This window comes from Entelurus aequoreus, linkage group LG12, assembly GCF_033978785.1.
Source record: "Entelurus aequoreus isolate RoL-2023_Sb linkage group LG12, RoL_Eaeq_v1.1, whole genome shotgun sequence".
In the NCBI taxonomy this organism is placed as follows: domain Eukaryota; kingdom Metazoa; phylum Chordata; class Actinopteri; order Syngnathiformes; family Syngnathidae; genus Entelurus; species Entelurus aequoreus.
Window position 1 is genome coordinate 29,250,017 of NC_084742.1, and position 19,484 is coordinate 29,269,500.

The following is a 19,484-nucleotide window of genomic DNA, read 5'->3' on the forward strand; positions in this document are numbered from 1 at the left end:
GCTTACACTGACGGTAGTCGTACAAAAACAACTTTAACACTGTTACGTTACAAATATGCGCCACACTTTGAACCCACACCAAAAAAGAATGACAAACACATTTCTGGAGAACATCTGCACTGTAACACAACATAAACACAACACAACAAATACCCAGAATCCCATGCAGCCCTAACTCTTCCGCTCAACCGACGCACGGAGAGGTGGGGGGGGGGGGGAAGGTTGATGTGTGGGGGGGTTTGGTGGTAGCGGGGGTGTATAATGTAGACCGGAAGAGTTAGGGCTGCATTGGATTCTGGGTATTTGTTGTGTTGTGTTACGGTGCGGATGTTCTCCAGAAATGTTTTTGTCATTCTTTTTTGGTGTGGGTTCACAGTGTGGCGCATATTTGTAACGTAACAGTGTTAAAGGTGTTTTATACGTCCACCGTCAGTGTAAGCTGTGTGGCTGTTGACCAAGTATGCCTTGCTGTCGACTACGTGTGGAAGTAAAAGCCACATATAACATGTGGCCGGGCTGGCACGCTGTTTGTAAATGCTATAGAGGACAATTAATGCAGTGCCATTAGGGCATGCCCTTGATTTAGTGATGGGATCGGCAGTTCTTTTGACTGTACTGAATCGCTAGAATCAGTTCCTTAAATTGATTCGTTCAAAAAATTTGTTCACCGATTTACACCAATTACTTTAGAAAAAAAAGTGTGAGATACTTCACTGATTATTGCCTTATGTGTGTTTGACTTTATTAAATGGTTGGGTAGATGTTTTTTGCATTTAAGTAATATAGAAATGTATCAGAGCAGTTTATCTATTTTATGGAGGAATGTAGTTAACATAGAAATGGCACCCATCGTAGAATCGATTCTGAATCGAATTGTTACCCCCAAGAGTAGAATCTAATCGAATTGTGTATAGTGCCAAAAGATTAACAGCCAGTAATCAATAGATTACAATAAATCTAGAGATCAGAATGAAGCACACTATAATGGAGTAAAAGTAGTGTTTCGTCTGTACAAATATACTCAAATAAAAGTAAAAGGAATGCTTCATAAAACGGCTCTGACAAGTATAATCCAAAAAAGTAACGGAGTAAATGTAGCGCGTTATAACCATCTCTGTAAAATAGTGTTAGCTAAGCCTTCCTATTCCTATGAAAAGTTACGCACTTGTTGACCATATACACCTCAGCTTTATTCATTTGTTTTGCAAACATTTTTTGACAATAAAAAAATAATATTAAAAAAAAAATGTTAAAAAAAATAATTGATTTAAAAAATGTATCACGTTCTGTGTGTGACTGAACAATTCAGCGAGACAAGACAAACAAAACAAACTTAATTCTAACAGTCTGCGGCGGCCTCCAGTGGCCTTAGAAGGAATCACATCCCCCCCTTCACCTGCGTGGACCAGGACAGCGATGGACGCAGCAGTCCAGAAATAGCACGCTACGTGCGTCAAATTCCACTTCCGGTAAAATTGCGCGCCAAAGAGTGTTCCCATGGACACGCCGAGACCTAAGTGTGATTTCATGTGCGGCTTGCCAAATGTTATTCGTGACAAAAAGTCTACTTTGACCCAATGAAAAAAAAAATCTCCGTTTGTGTGTGCGTGTGTTTGTGTGTGTGTGTGTGTGTGTGTGTGTGTGTGTGTGTGCGCGTGTGTGAGAGAGAGAGTGTGTGTGTGTGTGTGTGTGTGTGTGTGTGTGTGTGTGTGTGTGTGTGTGTGTGTGTGTGTGTGTGTGTGTGTGTGTGTGTGTGTGTGTGTGAAAACGACGCTCAGTCAGAATCTCTCATACGCGCACACAAACACACCTCCGCCTTGTCGCCACTGATGCGCGCACTCCGCTGACGAGCTCGCGCTCCCGCGGCATGGTGCGCGCAGTCCATTGCCTGTTCCGTGGTGCACAGGACGTCTAATTAGCCCAAGGTAAGTCCCATGAACCTTTAGTTTGTTGTTTGACGCGTCTTCCGGTTTAAACAATGCTTGTTTGCCTGGCGTGCAACTCTCATGGTGACGTCACAGGGTGTGTTTGTTGACTTTCCATCGCACTTTAAAGTGTTGTGGGCGACAGAAATAACGTCACATCCTTTCGCTGCGTGCATGTGCGCGTGAACACAACAGACAATGGAGCAGGTGACCACAGGTGAACCCTGCATGCCGACCGCCCCCATGCAGAAACCGTTAGTTTGACCCCCAGCAGCCCCCCTCACCTTCTACCCGCCCCCGCCAGGGCAAAGTGGGCGGCTGCTCACACATGGGACGTTACATAACGTCAAGACTGAAGCGCCATCCTGCCTGCGTGGGAGTGGACGTGATGTTCACGCTTCCTCACTCTTCTTCACTTTTCTTGTCCTCATCACTCTTGTCTTCATCATGCACTCTTGTCTCCTTCACCCCTGTCTTCTTCACTCTTGTTTTTTTCTTCACTGCTATGTCTTCTTCACTCCTATTGTCTTTTTTACTCCTGTCTTTTTCACTTATTTTGTCTTCTTCACTCTAATCTCCCTCCTGCTGTCTTCATTAACCCTGTTCTGTTGTCTTTTTTACTCTGTTGTCTTCACTCTTGTTTCACTCGTGTTATGTTCTACACTCCTGTTGTCTTCTTCACTCTTGTTATCTTTACCACTCCAGTGTGATAATAACAACAAAAAAAAAAAAGTGAGCCGTAGTTTGGGGAACCCTGGTCTATAGGAAAAGCATGTGAGTGGTTGTTTGTCTCTATTAGCTCTGTGATTGACAGCTGACAAATTTAGTACAAATTAATCTTACCGTAAACAGGATAAGTGCTAGAAAATTAATGAAAGGAACAAACAAACAAATTAAACAAATTATACATCGTTTTTGCTCGGGTAAGGTTGCATTTCGCGTTTTAACAGCCATGTTTGTTGCCTTATTTCTTATTGCACCCGCCATTTACAAGTATGCAAATTTTCCCCGTCTTTATTAAAATACAACTAGATGTCAACATTGTGCACGTGCTGAAAGCTTAATTTATGATTGCTGCCTTTGGTAGAAGCTTAAAGGCCTACTGAAATTAGATTTTCTTATTTAAATGGGATAGCAGGTCTATTCTATGTGTCATACTTGATCATTTCGCGATATTGCCATATTTTTGCTGAAAGGATTTAGTAGAGAACATCGACGTTAAAGTTTGCAACTTTTGGTCGCTGATAAAAAAGCGTTGCCTGTACCGGAAGTAGCGTGACGTCACAGGTTGTGGAGCGCCTCCCGTCTGCACATTGTTTACAATCATGGCCACCAGCAGCGAGAGCGATTCGGACCGAGAAAGCGACGATTACCCCATTAATTTGAGCGAGGATGAAAGATTTGTGGATGAGGAAAGTGAGAGTGAAGGATTAGAGGGCAGTGGAAGCGATTCAGATAGGGAAGATGCTGTGAGAGGCGGGTGGGACCTGATATTCAGCTGGGAATGACTAAAATAGTAAAGAAACACAAGACATATATATACTCTATTAGCCACAACACAACCAGGCTTATATATAAGCCTGGTTGTGGCATATGAAATATATTTAATATGCCACAAATTAATCCCGCATAACAAACACCTCCCCCCTCCCGTCCATATAACCCACCAATACAAATCAAACACCCACACAACACACTCAATCCCACAGCCCAAAGTACCGTTCACCTCCGCAAAGTTCATACAGCACATATATTTCCCCAAAGTTACGTAGGTGACATGCACATAGCGGCACGCACGTACGGGCAAGCGATCAAATGTTTGGAAGCCGCAGCTGCGTACTCACGGTAGCGCGTATCCAACTCAAAGTCCTCCTGGTAAGAGTCTCTGTTGTCCCAGTTCTCCACAAGCATGCGTATCCAACTCAAAGTCCTCCTGGTAAGAGTCTCTTTTGTCCCAGTTCTCCGCAGGCCAATGGTAAAGCTTGACTGTCATATTTCGGGAATGTAAACAATGAAACACCGGCTACGTGTTTGTGTTGCTGCAACCGGCCGCTAATACACCGCTTCCCACCTACAGCTTTCTTCTTTGCTGTCTTCATTGTTCATTAAACAAATTGCAAAAGATTCACCAACACAGATGTCCAGAATACTGTGGAATTTTGCGATGAAAACAGACGACTTATTAGCTGGCTACAATGCTGTCCCAAAATGTCCGCTACAATCCGTGACGTCACGTGCAAACGTCATCATACCGAGACGTTTTCAGCAGGATATTTCGCGGAAAATTTAAAATTGCACTTCACCAATCTAACCCGGCTGTATTGGCATGTGTTGCAATGTTAAGATTTCATCATTGATATATAAACTATCAGACTGCGTGGTCGGTAGTAGTGGGTTTCAGTAGGCCTTTAACTCTTTCATGTTTTTCTCACATTTTCTTTCTTTTATTTAGACTCGCCGAGTTGGTGCTTTGCAAAACCCTCGTAGCAAAGATGTGTTGAAGACATACAAATAATATCAAGATAAAGTTAAAGTTAAAGTCCGAACGATCGTCACACACACTGAGTGTGGTGAAACTTGTCCTCTGCATTGGACCCATCCCAATGTTCACCCCCTGGGAGGTGAGGGAAGCAGTGAGCAGCAGCGTGAGCTGCGCTCGGGAATCATTTGTTGATTTAATAATACTTAAAAGAGAAAATAGTAAACGTTAAATGTATATAAAACAAACCTGCAAGCTTTTGCATTGTTCGACTCTGCTCCCTTAGACTGCGGTGCGTGCAACTTTTCTCGTCGTCTTTTTTAAAATCTTGCACTCTTTCGCCCTTCCTGATTATCTCTCGAGGAACTCTGAAGAAGCGCTGATCCTTTTCGTGATTTGAACGGTTCGTACAGTCGAAAACAACGCAAGCATAGGGCATTTTTTTTCAAGAATAGCTAATTGATGCCTATAGTATGCATTGAAAACAGGTGCTGGCTTGACCACCGCGCATAATTACTGAGCCGGACGTCCATCCATCCATCCATTTTATACTGCTTGTCCCTTTCTGGATCACGGGGGGTGCTGGAGCCTATCTCAGCTGCATTCAGGCGGTAGGCGGGGTACACCCTGGATAAGTCGCCACTTCGTCGCAGGGCCAACACAGATAGACAGACAACATTCACACACTAGGGCCGATTTAGTGTTGCCAATCAACCTATCCCCAAGTGTATGTCTTTGGAAGTGGGAGGAAACCGAAATACCCGGAGGGAACACGCGCAGTCATGAGGAGAACATGCAAACTCCACACAGAAAGACCCCGAGCCCGAGAACCGAACCTGTCCCACCGTGCTGCCCTGAGCCACGCAATACAATCTGCTTAGGTCATTACACTTTGGACACACACATGCCTCACACACACTAAGCGATGATTATTCACAGTTATGCTAACAGTCCTCTTCTCCTACAGTCTGTGTTGTTTGTGTTGTTTCTGACTCACACTCACGTACGCACGCACACACACGCACACGCACACACACACACACACACACACACACACACACACACACACACACACACACACACACACACACATTAACACTGACACCTGTCATCAGCCAGTAGAGACCCCCCCCCCCCCACCCCCCACACACACCGCCTTCCATGTGGACACTTATAGCTCGCTAGGGTGATGTTGTTCCATGAATCATCAAGCTAAAGTTAGCCTCCATCACGGTCATCATGCGTGTGCGCATGCGTCAAATAATGACAAATTAACTTTTTTCCCCCCAGTCTTGAGTCACTTTTGTGACGCAACGACGACAACATGTTCCTGTGGTTTCACTATCACACTGACGCAAACTCACCAGGAGCGCACGAAGGTGGAACCATGCACTGCAAGCGGAAGTTCCCAAGGGGGCACCAGCGGGTTCTCCATGCATCAGCACCTGTGTTGCGCCTTTGCACGTTATGTCTGCACAGACGAAAATGTGGTGTCATCCTCATGTTGTGCTAACTATGCTAAATCACTTTCATCTTTGATCAGCTTATTGAAACACACGTAAGTGTGTGTGTGAGTGGGGTGTGTGTGTGTGTGTGTGGGGGGGGGGGGGGGGGGTCTCTTCTGGCTGATGGCAGGTGCACGTCAGTGTTAACATGTGTGTTATCTCACTCGGGTTGTAATTTTCATGAACTTACTAAGTTTTGTTGATGCTCACTAATATGATGACTCCAAAAAAGGGACAAGCGGTAGAAAATGGATGGATGGATGAGGACTTACAGACTTTCTTGCAAAAATCTCCCAGGTTAAACTTTGGCAACTTGTCGTCACCATGCATGCGCTACCGGTGGAGGATTTACATAACAGCTGGTGTCAGGAGGTGCAAACAAAATGAAAACAATACCCGTAATGTTATATGTGGCTGAAACAGATTGTTGCACACAAACGTTATAAAAAGGTGCGAGAAAATGGGAATAAGTTACCCCCTCACCACTTTAACAACGGCGTGTTTGTGTTGTGCACGCGCAGCCTTGACTTGTCAGGGAAAAAGGTGTTTCACTGAGTGGGAATGCCTGGTAGAATGTGTAGGCCAGGGTTGCCATGGCAACCATCTGCTCACTGCAGCCCACACAATGTGACATCCAGCAGCACGCCGAGCGATCGCCACTTTCCACGGCCAAATATCACAAATCGCTGAAATGGACTGCTCGTTCTTTTAGCATTGAGCAAGAAGAAGAGTTTTTAACTAAGGTGTACGTGCAGCTATCGGACCAAGCAAGTGTTAGCATTTGCTATTAAGCAGAGGTGGGACCAAGTCATTGCTTTGCAAGTCACAAGTAAGTCTCAAGTCTTTGCCCTCAAGTCTCGAGTCAAGTCCCGAGTCAAGACAGGCAAGTCCCGAGTCAAGTCCAAAGTCAAGACTGGAAAGTCTCAAGTCAAGTCACAAGTCCTGCATTTTGAGTTTCGAGTCCTTTCAAGTCCTTTTAACCACAGACTAATATTTTTACACGGATTGTGTATGCTTTTAAACCGCTGTATTTATTTATTAAATCAAGTGCATTTGAAATAGCAGGAAAAAAAATAGTACTGACATTGCAATTCATAATAGCACTATTAACCAGTCATTTTAATAGTTTAAACAATTTTAAACATTTAACTCATTCCTTTACAGAATAAACACGTTTGCAAAAACAAGTGCAACTGTACTTATTTGTACAAAAGTGTTAACATTGTATTTCCATGGCATATTGCATTGTAACTAGTTCCACAGCAGTTTCTATTCTGTTCTTACCTTATCTCATTGATCTCATCTCATACTGTACGTGTGTTTATGTGTGCGTACATATGAAAAACATAACAAATACATGAACATAACAATGAACAGAGTTTTACTTTTTAGATGTCAGGGCCCTATGCAATATGTACACATATTCTTAATATAGTATACATTTTAACTGACCTTTATTTGACTATGTTTGTCTTTTTGTAGGTGGCTAAAATACACGGTGCTGCTGACCGCCGTCTAACGTTATGTTACTGTGTGTGATACATTGACTAACGTAACGTTAAATGTAGGTACCTCATGCAACCCTGCTTAAAAAAATCACTTGATAAAAAGTATGAATAAGGTAGCAAACTGCAGTGGACGCAACAGATTGCTGTGTTTGAAATGATGTTATAACCATAGACATCTTATAAGTAGACGCAATATTGGTTGCTGTGACGCGAGCATATTGCATCTTGAAGTGGTGATGAGGAGCCGGCGAGCAGCCTAAACTGACAGTTGACAGGTAGAAAACAAAGATGCCGGGCTGGTGTTCAGCGTTTTCCTGCTCAAATGAGCGGACTGTTGAAAATAGGAATCGGGGGATTACTTTTCACAAGTAAGATTTAACATTAATGTACTATTGGTTGTATTTTATGAAAATAAAATTACCACATAGTTGAGAAGGAGCAAAGATCTTCAATATTTGTATGTGAAAATCACAAATAAATCTTCTGGGGGAGGATGACGACCCTACAGGGGTTTGGTTTACAAACTTTCAGCCCCACCTAAAACAAAATTCACCAGCCGCCACTGATTATGATGCATTCTCATTTTAGGCAAAATATAAGACAATACTTTCTTAACAGTATAATTGTAACCAGGAATAAGTCTTCAAGTAACAATATTCAAATACTAACATTGTTGGGTAAGACAGCATTTGGTTTTATTCTGAATCCAGTGAAACAGATTGGTGGTTTTAGCTGATATAAAGACTTTCAGGTGTTTATATATGTTTAAGTATTTGGCAGACGCTTTTATCCAAAGTGACATACATAAAAAATACATATATAACAATCACTGTAAACATGATAATTTAAGGGAAGAATGTAATACAAAGTATCAATACAAAGTGTCAAGACAGAATAAACTCTCTGCTGCTGCAGCAACAGAGATACAGTCTATAAGATATATAGATATCTAATGTATTCATACATTGTTTATGTAGGATATACGCATGTATATATAACGTAATTATATTGTTTCTTCAACTTAAAAAATAGCTGACCTTTTTTTCCCCCCTTCTCTGGGCTTATATTCCCGGTTTTGATCTCGGACGTCTGGTCACTTATAGCATATAAGAATATTATATTACTGTTAAGCAAACTATGAATAATAAAACATGTGTCCGTTATCATAGCTACACGTATGACAAAAAAGCGTGTGAAAATGAGTGGTATTCAGTGAGGTAAAATGAATTAAATGCGCTGACAGTTCATTGCTCCTGCCAAATGAATTGCACTGAGTGGAGCGGATCACCACTCCAAGATGGCGGCCCCGCGTCTCGTCTGCGCCAGTAAGCAGTAGCGCTCGATGCTGTGTACCCTTATAAGATGTCTATGGTTATGACGTTAGCAGTGAGTTTACAGCCTCACTGATTTAACTACACAGCAAATAAAAGTTACGTTACTTAGCCAATAAACGTTATCTTACATTCAAAACTTACCCTTCTTTGTGCAACTTCAAATGTCGAACGAAGTTGGAAGTTGTTGCGTGTCCGTCTGCAATATTCGAACTGCGTGATTTGCATACGGCAATTCCTTTTTTGTTGACCAAGTCGTAGTTTTTATACCCGAACGAAACCAACTTTGGTATAAATCTCTCTCACCGGCGCGTTGTTTGACAACTCTTGTTCATTGGTTGTCCTGCAATTTGATTGGCTGAATGCTGTGTGATGAAAACAATGTAGATCTAATTTGATTGGCTGTTGTACTGCGAGCACACACGCTGACACGCAGCACACACGCTGATAGACAGACACGTACAAAATGAAAGCTACGGAGCGCTCCCAAATAACTTTTTAAGCTTTAGGTTTTGGGGAAAGTAGCAAGTCATGTCAAGTCAAAAGGCTCAAGTCCAAGTGAAGTCACAAGTCATTGATGTTAAAGTCTAAGTCGAGTTGCAAGTCTCTTTACATTTTGTCAAGTCGAGTCTAAAGTCATCAAATTCATGACTCGAGTCTGACTCGAGTCCAAGTCATGTGACTCGAGTCCACACCTCTGCTATTAAGTTTGGCTAACAAGGGAACGTGTCACAAACTCCAGCTATAGTCCAAATGTAAAAAAGCCCACGAAGCTGGATGCTCTCATGTGTGGTCATGAAGTTCATTATTCTCTTCACGCATTTTCTTTCTTTCCTTGCGTAGGGCGTACTCACACTTACATGAACTTGATTGCCCGTCCTGGTCATTCTGGCCCAGGCTGGTCTGTATTCACATTGATCGTCCGTTTACTTGCCGTATAATTTCTATTCTGATCTTTCACTGATATTTTTCTGCCTTTGTGAATTATTTTGAGTCATTCTGATTATTTATTGTGAAAGGTGTCGGTTGTCATATACATTAAGAGCAGAGTTTGTTTGGCTTAAATGACCCATTTTCCTTACGCAGACAAAATTAGTCGCAGGTTAGCGAGCGTGTTGTGGGTTTTACTTTTGTATTATTTTGAGTCTTTGTTTTGTGTTTCTATAAATTAATTATCTTGGTTATCTCACCTGGGGAGAAAGCTACTTGACTAACAGGAAACAATTTGTGAAGCTAAGCGAACACATGACTACAGCTCTAAATATATCTTGCGGTGTACCACAGGGATCAATACTGCAACCAAAATTGTTCAATCTCTATTAACAAAATTTGTGAAGTCACAAAAGACTTAAAGATACTATATTATTTGCAGACGAAAAGACCAAATTTTTTCAGGATAGATCACACAGAATCTCAGTAAAAGTCAAATAAACTATTTGGTAACAGTAGAAGAGAAAGTCAAACTAAATACAACTGAAGACATTGACAGGGAAATGTTTAGGTGTAATAATAGATGATAAAATCAACTGTGAATCTAAAAAAATATACAACATAAGGTTGCAAGAAATATTTAAATAATGAATAAAGTAAAATTTGATCTGGACAAAAGAAAATTCTCCATTATCTCTGCTGCTCACTATTCTTACCATATTTGAGTTATTGTGTAGAAATATGGGGAAATAACTACAAAAGTATGATTCATTAATTGTGTTATAAAAGTCAAGTCAATAGTAACCTATCATTTCAAACAGGTAAATGTCCAAACAAAATGAAAATTGCTAAAGTTGCACCAATTTATAAGACTGGAGACAAACATCAATTTACAAATTATAGACCTGTTTCTTTACTTCCACAATTTTCTAAAATAATTGAAAAACTGTTCAATAACAGATTAGAGAGTTTCATAAATAAAAATAGAATACTCGAAGAGAACCAATATGGATACAGAGCTAATGTTTCAACTTCAATGGCTTTAATTGAAATTACAGAAGAAATGACCAATGCAATAGATAGTAAAAAATGTGCGGCAGCAGTGTTTATGGATCTAACTAAAGCATTTGACACTATTAATCACAATATTTTAATCAAAAAACTAGAACAATATGGCATCAGAGGGTTAGTCTTAAACTGGATAAGTAGTTATCTAACAAACAGGAAACAATACGTGAAGCTAGGTGAACACACGTCTACAACGCTAAATATACCCTGTGGTGTACCTCAGGGATCAATACTAGGACCTAAATTATTCAATCTCTATATAAATGACATTTGTAAAGTTACAAAAGATTTAAAGTTAGTATTATTTGCAGATGATACAACAGTGTTTTGCTAAGGAGAGAACACACAGAAGCTAATACAAATAATAACAGAAGAAATGAACAAATTAAAAAGATGGTTTGACAAAAACAGATTATCGTTGAATCTCAGTAAAACTAAGATAATGCTATTTGGTAACAGTAGAAGGGAAAGTCAAACACAAATACAAATAGATGGAGTAGAAATTGAAAGAGTAAATGAAACCAAATTTCTAGGTATAATGATTGATGATAAATTGAACTGGAAATCTCATGTAAAAAATATACAACATAAAGTAGCGAGAAACACATCAATAATGAATAAAGCAAAACATGTTCTAGACCAAAAATCACTTCATATTCTCTACTGCTCGCTAGTGTTACCATATCTGAGCTACTGTGTAGAAATATGGGGAAATAACTACAAAAGTACACTTCATTCACTAACGGTGTTACAAAAAAGATCAGTTAGAATAATACATAATGTTGGATATAGAGAACATACAAACCCTTTATTTATTGAATCAAAAATACTGAAATTCCATGACATAGTGAATTTGCAAACAGCTAAAATTATGCACATAGCAAACTATAACCTGCTACCCAAGAATATACAACAATTCTTCTAAAAAAAGAGGAGAAATATAATCTTAAAGAAAAACGTAATTTAAAACATTTGTATGCACGTACAACACTTAAGACCTTCAGTATATCGGTATGTGGAATTAAATTATGGAATGGATTAAGCAAAGCAATCAAACAATGTACTAATATGATCCACTTCAAGAAACTCTTCAAACTTAAAGTGTTTACAAAGTACAAAGAAGAAGAACCATGATAAACATTCTCAATTTATTTCATCCATCCATTCATTCATTCTTAAAGTAATCTTACTTATCTCATCATATGAAATATGACTTACTTCACCAATTATTATTATTAAATTATTACTAGAGCTGTCCGATAATATCGGCCTGCCAATATTATCGGCCGATGTATGCGTTAAAATGTAATATCGGAAATTATCGGTATCGTTTTTTTTATTATCGGTATCGGGTTGTTGTTTTTTTGTTTTTGTTTTTTTAAATTAAATCAACATAAAAAACACAAGATACACTTACAATTAGTGCACCAACCCAAAAAACCTCCCTCCCCCATTTACACTCATTCACACAAAAGGCTTGTTTCTTTCTGTTATTAATATTCTGGTTCCTACATTATATATCAATTAATATCAATACAGTCTGCAAGGGATACAGTCCGTAAGCACACATGATTGTGCGTGCTGCTGGTCCACTAATAGTACTAACCTTTAACAGTTAATTTTACTAATTTTCATTCATTACTAGTTTCTATGTAACTGTTTTTATATTGTTGTACTTTCTTTTTTATTCAAGAAAATGTTTTTAATTTATTTATCTTATTTTACTAATTTTTTTAAAAAGTACCTTAGCTTCACCATACCTGGTTGTCCAAATTAGGCATAATAATGTGTTAATTCCACGACTGCATATATCGGTTGATATCGGTATCGGTTGATATCGGTATCGGTAATTAAAGAGTTGGACAATATCGGAATATCGGATATCGGCAAAAAGCCATTATCGGACATCCCTAATTATTACTATTATGTATTTATTTATTTTTATTGTGATTACTTATGGAGTTTATTGTGAATAAATTGTGAACAGGAAGTGAACAAAAAGTTTTAGCAACTGTTATGTAAAGAAAAGGGGTAGGATTAAATAAGCTCTGCTTCTTCTTACTCCTTTTCGAACATGTTGAAAAGAGAAACTGGAAATTGTGATGTATCATGTTGATTGCTTGCATGTTCGAAATAAACTCAAACTCAAACTCAAACTGAAAGTCAAGTCAAGTCAACTTTATTTATATAGCACGTTTTCAACAACTTTTAAATTGAACCAAAGTGCTTTACAGTCAGTTAGAATGATACATAATGTTGGTTATGGAAAACATTCAAACCCTTTATTTATTGAATCAAACATATTGAAATTCATTGACTTGGTGCATTTACAAACAGCTAAGATTTTGCAGGAAGCAAACTATAATCTGCTACCCAATCATGTAAAACAATTATACTCAACAACAGAAGGGAAATATAACCTTAGGGGAAAAAAATACTTAAAACAACAGTATGCACATACAACACCTAAAACCTTTAGCATATTAGTATGTGGAATTAAATTTTGGAATGGGTTAAGCAAATAAGTCGAAACATGTACTAATATAATACAGTTCAAACTCAAAGTGTTTACAAAAATACAAAGAAGAAGAATCCTGATAAACATCTTGAACCAATTATTGAAACATTAGAACCTTATTCATTGTATTATATGAATCACAATTAAACTATTATCTATGATACTGTAACTCTTTCTATTTATTTGTTTGTGTTACAGAGCACAGGAAGTGAACAAATAAATGTGTTTCCAATTGCTATGACACGGAAAAGGGGCAGTGCGCTCCCACCATAGCCAAATATTCTGTGCTTTATAGGTGTGAAGTGTATTGGCCTGGTGTGAGTATGCCCATACAAGAGAAGGATGGCAGGACGATGGGCTCTGTCTCCTTTGTGTTTCAGATGCAGGAGGCTGGCCCCTCTCAGTTGGGCCCTGAGAGGGCCTTTAGCATCCTAGATCGTCTACTGCTAACACACCCAGTGTGGCTGCAGCTGTCACTCAACCAAGAATCCGCCCTCTACATTCTGCTCAGAGAGCCTGTCGGGGTCAGTTAGCTTTATGCTAAGCTACATGCAAACGTTTACAATGATAAAATGTTGTTGGTGTCCCAGCAGACGTTCTTAGTGCGCAAGTGCTACTCGAGCCAGCGGAAGGTTCTGTGTTTGAGGGTCGCCGCCGAAAAGCGTCCTTCCTCTGTGAAGGAGTGCTTTATCTGTGAGGAAGACTACAGTGAGTGCAGCTTCGTCAGCATGTGTGACGCTGAGGGCAGCCTGTCAATCAAATTCTGTTTCCTCTTTCCCCAGCGTTTGCCTTGGAGAGCTCAGCGCTCAGCTTCCCTGACCTGTGTCGCCTGGTGGCCTTCTACTGCATCAGCAGGTCTGGTTTACGAACATGAGACTCCATTCATTTTCAGCTTCTCAATTGATTGAATTGCTTCAGAAAGTGATCATGTACCCAAACACTCATTTCAATCAGTCATTTTGTCTGCAGGGACGTGCTGCCTTTCCCTCTCCAGCTGCCAGACGCTATCGCCAAGGCCACCACACACAGGCAGCTGGAGGCTATCTCACACATGGGCCAAGGTGATCTTTATCTTTACCTTTCCATGTCAACAACCTGTAACCTTCTGTCCTTTGTTTCTTCTTGACTCCATTCAGACTTCTGGAGCTCGCTAAGCGCCTCCGAGCTTCAAAATGGACCTCCTCTTTCTTGGAGCAGTGGAAAGGTCCCAGTGGTGCAGGCGACCTCCAACCAATGTGGTCTTCAGGCCCTGAGCAGTCAAGGCAAACTCTGCTTTATAAACCCGCTCTTCCTTCAGCTGGAAGTCTGCACGGTGGGTTCTCAAGCAGTTTAAGCCCTACCCTTGGTCTATTCAATTAGATTGTTCTGGCGGCCAGATTTTCAGAAAACTATGTGGGGGGCTGGATTTCTCCCTTCACTTTTATTCTTACTTTGAAAACCAGGAACACTATAATGTTTTAGTTATTTGCTGCAAAAATGTTTGTCTACCAACTTTTGAACTGAACTCAGGTGCCAGTATGATATCATTCTCGAGCCAAATTTGGCCTCTGGCCTGCCAGTTAAGTAGCCCTGCCCTACACGTATGCGAATATGTGATTGGTCAACACTTTCACAAGCTCGTGCATCTATGTCTTCCTTTGCACAGCAGGTAGAACTCCAGAACCACAGTGCCTCCAACAAACGACACCGCTTCAAGCGCAGCATGCGACTACGCCTCTCAGAGTCCTCCATGAATCTGTCCCTTGAAGGGGTGGGGTCTTATTCGCCTCCCCCATCGGTGGAGATGCCTGGCGAGTTCAGGATGTTGCGATCTGGCTCTGATTCCCAGAGGAGAGTCCACACAGGGGCGGGGGTTCTGAGGAGAACTCCTGCTGTGTCGCCGGGGTCGGCAGACGAAGAGGACATGATGGCTGCCAGAGTGCCTCAAGTAAGACCTCTTGCTTACAAGCATGTCTTAAAGATAAATGACCACTTCTCGTTTCTCCGCTAAGATGGGCCAGCCTCCATTGGAGACACCCGCCATCGAAGTGGCTCTCCTGGCTTTGGAACGCCGCCCTGCTCCATCTCTGGCCGAGCTTGACAGCAACAGCTCCTTCAGCAGTTTGGATGAGGAAAATGACTCTGATTCCGATTCCGAGCATACCGGCGCAACCCAAACACAAGGCTCTCTGAGACCGCCACTTATGCGCTTGCGAGGCCGCGGTGGGCTGCGCCGCATGAGTGAAGCGTTTGTGTGTTTCTTTGCTCCGGACAAGCGGCTGTCGCGACTTGTCGAGGAGCTGTCCCGGGACAGGCGCTCCGTTTTTGGAGGGATGGTCCAAGACTTCCTCCTAGCACAGAAGGGACTGCTTAGGTCGATCGCTGCCTCCTCTTCGTCCCCACACATGACGTCTGTACAGCTCCTGCAGGGTGTGCGCCTCTTTCTGTCCCAGGCCAAATGCTGCTTGCTTGAAAGCGGCGAGCTGGAACCTCCCATTGAAACTTTGGTGCCAGAGAACGAAAAGGGTAAAGATACCTCAATGATGTCACGCATCCTAAAAAAACACTCACTGTTTCCTAGCACACGTCACTGAAACAAAAGTATAAAACTCAGTGAGGGGGCTTCTGTCAGGTAATTGTAAAGTAACAGGCTGCTACTTTTTAGCAGCCCTGTGCGTGGGCTTGTGTATGCGCGCACATTTACGTGTGTTGCCTGGCAGTGCACGGCCGCTGCCTTCCTTCCTGCACCCTGATTTATCTGCTTTTGCGTTGGTGGGAGCCATTTGCATTTTTTTATCATCAAAAGATCTCACAGGCCCACGCATGCTTTGAGAGCGTGGTGGGGGAGGGTTTTGTGGTGGTACTGTTACAGTAGAAACATCGAGTCACTTACACGTCAATATGGTCATGTGACTTCAGCAGTTTAGAGTTAAATATAGTTAAATATTTACTCTTTATGGTTCCGGCAGATCTGGCTCTGGAACGCGCTATGTTCTCCTGTGTGCTCCGACCCCTGAGGTCACACTTGGACAAAGCCCTGACAGCACTGCACCAGCAGGATGCCTTTAGTCAGCGTTTCAGCCAGAACCTCCTGCGTTTAAAAGGCGCAGGTTCAATGGAGCATCTTGGCGTGCGCACAGGCGTGCCGGACAGTCGCCAGGTGGAGAAGGTGAAGCAGAAGCTGGCGATGATGCGGCGCACGCACTCACCCATCGACAAGGTGCTGTTGCTGTTGCAGGTGTGCAAGTGCGTGCACAAGTCCAAGGGTGCCGCTCACGGTGAGACACTCGACGCAACTATCTTGATTCAGTCATGCATTGGAGTATTGGCTTCTTTTCAGGGCAAGAAGTGAGCTGGGAGGACTTTCTGCCATCACTCTCCTACGTGATGGTGGAGTCTAACAGGCCTCACATCCTGATGGAGGTGGAGTACATGATGGAGCTGCTGGAGCCGTCCTGGCTTGGTGGAGAAGGTCAGTCCATGAGCATCAACTAGAGGAACTTCTATGAAGCCTATTTGCTCGTCTTGCGCTTCCAGGTGGCTCTTATTTAACCAGCATGTTTGCCAGCATCCATCTGATCCAGAGTCTGGACAGACACCAGCCTGCCTCAGGCTGCCTGACCCCTGAGGCCCAGGAGGCACTAAGGGAATGGCGCTGCAGACGAAGCCGTGAGGCCCAGAGGCAGAAGGAGAACCTGCAGAGCCAGGTATAAATACAGGCTTCTGTTGTGTGAATGACTTCAAATTACGACAGTGACAAAGTTCAGAACAATTAGGTTCTACTTTTTGAACATCCTGGATCAAGCAGTGAGGTCAGAAGTTTCATTCATGACTGAACCTCAGCTCGTATATGCTAAATGTCCCGCACAAGCCTTTGGTGGTCCACTTCCACATTTCATAAACACGTCTGGAATTCATTTGAGAGGATTAGTTTTTAAAAGATAATCCGCTGATCTGGGTCAAGCATGCACGCACACACACACACACACACACACACACACACACACACACACACACACACACACACACACACACACACACACACACACGCACACACACTTTCACCTGTTCTCACACCGCTGGTTTAGATTGGTCAAAGCAGATGCCAGAGAGAAAAAAAGAGAAAAGAGGCATTGTCAACGTTTGTGTGCCGTCACGTGGTGCCTCCCCAAGCTTCAAATAGCCCATCTAAGTGAGCCGGCAGCCAGATTCTGCTCCGACACAGGCGGGCGATCCGTGAGGCGAGTGCGATGAGGAAGTGGGCGGTCAGATAACATGAAATTTATTGAGCTGCATCTACGCATCCAAGCAGGCAAACACAATATGCACACGGACAGCGAGGAGCTCAGTGACTCTGTAAGTTGGACCTGTTGATGTGTGCGTGTGCGTGTGTGTGTGTCTCTCTGTGTGTGTGTGTTATTAAATGGGTCAATTGTGATCTTATATAATGGCTTGTTTGAATTTGTGTCAAAGTTACTGTCAAGGTTCTGCAGAGCTTAGGACTCCACCATCCACTTTCCAAGTCTCTTTGACCCAGAGTTTTGTTTCCCCTGTTCGCCTCCAGAGGTGCGTTCGGATACTGTTCCAGGACGGGGAGCGGAGCGCCGTGCGGACCTTACAGTGGCGAGCGGGAGAGAGCAGTCAGGCGCTGGCGCAGCTGTGCGCCGCCACCTTTGGCGTGTCTGACCCGCAGCAGTACACGCTGTACTGGCGCAGCGGCGGTGAAATGCGGGCCCTGCCGCCTCAGGCCCAGCCTCAGGACCTGGCGGGCCACAGTGAGGGAGGCCCCTCCCTCTCCTACCTGAGGACCGATCACGACTTCAGCAAGATGCGGCGGCTCACCAGAGGTGGCGCTGTGGACCTGAGTGAGTCGGTGTGTGAGGAGTGAGTGGGAGGAGATGAGCGGAGAGAGGAGGGATGGAGAAGGAGATGGATGGCAACTCTCTCCGGCGGGGGATCGTGAGGAGCGCCTCGGCACCTGGCAGGAGAGTGGGCTCTATTTGTGTCACCAACGTGCATGGGTGACATCATAAAAAGGTGAACTGCTGTTGCTTGGAAACAAAAGCACAAAACTTGGTGCTGATGTAACTCGCTGGTATCTTCTCATTCGCTGTTTCACAGCAACACAAACCTGGACGCTAAAGTTTCCAAACTTGGACTTTGGAGGAGATGTGACCCACCTTTGACTTTCTTTGTGTTTTTTATTGGCTGTGACCATAGTGAAGCCTTAGCATGATGAGTGTGAATGAGGAGCTTTTTGATCACTTTTGCATTATAAATACACCATGGGATGTTGTCTTGGAAACGGAAACCAGCTGAATGTATTCAATCAGGGGTGTCCAAACGTTTTTTTCACTGAAAGACTGAAAGGTGTGTGTGTGGGAAGGGAAGGCGCACATTGGCACGCAAAAATAAATCCATTAATATTATTTGTCCGTCTAAATTGTATTTTCAAGGGCTTGAACATACCCGAAAACCAAATGTTGCGAGCAGGTATATTCTGGTCAGTCGAGCGTCCCTGCCAGAGAGTGAGGAATTCCTGCCATTTCTAGGGAAGGGTCATGACAGCATGCATGAAAATAATCAAAGAGCATAAACCCATTTTGGGTTGCAGGTGTAATTTTGTGGGGATTTGGGCTAATTGCAATTTTGCTTGATATTCTGTGTGATGATCTAATGTGGGCTGTGTATATCAGTGTTTATCAGCAGAATAAGCTGCGGGCCACACTTTGGACACCCCTGTACTACAACTTGTCTCACCATCACACTGTGGTGGGTCTGCTGACTGTTCAACTTCACGTCTTGTATTTCAAAGTAACTTTGATTGTTTGGGCCTGGTTTCAGTAATGTTCAACATGTGCCGGCTTTACCCAGCAAGTGATGATGATGATGATGATGATGATGATGATGATGACAAAGACAATGTGTTTTGAACGTAATGCATGCTTTTTAATTTGAGGCTACGCGAAAGTGTTGATTGTGTGAGCTCACTATTCCTAATCAGTGTAAATGTGTCAGCTAACTCGCAATAAAACTATTTTATTTGTGCAGCTGTGCTATCTAGTGCCAACAGCAGGGGGCAGCACAACACAAATATTTAAAGCACACATTTATGGACCCATGTTTATGTTGGTTGATCACGAGGAAACTCACTTTGAAAAGCGCCCGCAGCACAGCTTATCTTCAAGTCGTCTTCTATGTGGTTAGTGGAATTATTTCAGTGTCGTGTTGCCTATAATAT

At 42.5% G+C, this 19,484-nt stretch overlaps 1 protein-coding gene across 3 annotated transcripts; it reads left to right on the forward strand.

Moving 5' to 3' along the window:
• The first annotated feature begins 1,772 nt into the window (after nt 1-1,772).
• Nucleotides 1,773-19,291, forward strand: rin1b (Ras and Rab interactor 1b). Of its 3 annotated transcripts, XM_062065526.1 has the most exons (13): nt 1,773-1,925; nt 5,695-5,962; nt 13,645-13,788; nt 13,858-13,972; nt 14,047-14,119; nt 14,234-14,325; nt 14,401-14,576; nt 14,910-15,191; nt 15,256-15,769; nt 16,213-16,521; nt 16,584-16,715; nt 16,781-16,950; nt 17,808-19,291. In XM_062065526.1, exons 3-13 carry the CDS (start codon nt 13,645-13,647, stop codon nt 18,129-18,131), a joined length of 2,331 nt encoding a protein of 776 aa, XP_061921510.1. In that variant the 5' UTR covers nt 1,773-1,925; nt 5,695-5,962; the 3' UTR covers nt 18,132-19,291. The 3 variants fall into 3 exon arrangements, with proteins under 3 accessions (XP_061921510.1, XP_061921509.1, XP_061921511.1); XM_062065525.1 differs by lacking the exon at nt 5,695-5,962; XM_062065527.1 differs by lacking the exon at nt 5,695-5,962 and having other exon boundaries at nt 14,913-15,191.
• Nucleotides 19,292-19,484: the final 193 nt, after the last annotated feature.

Bases quoted from the DNA above. Each gene is read 5' to 3' on its own strand.
- rin1b (XM_062065526.1), top strand. From the start codon at position 13,645: ATGCAGGAGGCTGGCCCCTCTCAGTTGGGCCCTGAGAGGGCCTTTAGC. The intron at 16,522-16,583 runs GTGAGACACTCG...GCTTCTTTTCAG, and splicing joins GTCCAAGGGTGCCGCTCACG to GGCAAGAAGTGAGCTGGGAG. The intron at 16,716-16,780 runs GTCAGTCCATGA...TTGCGCTTCCAG, and splicing joins GTCCTGGCTTGGTGGAGAAG to GTGGCTCTTATTTAACCAGC.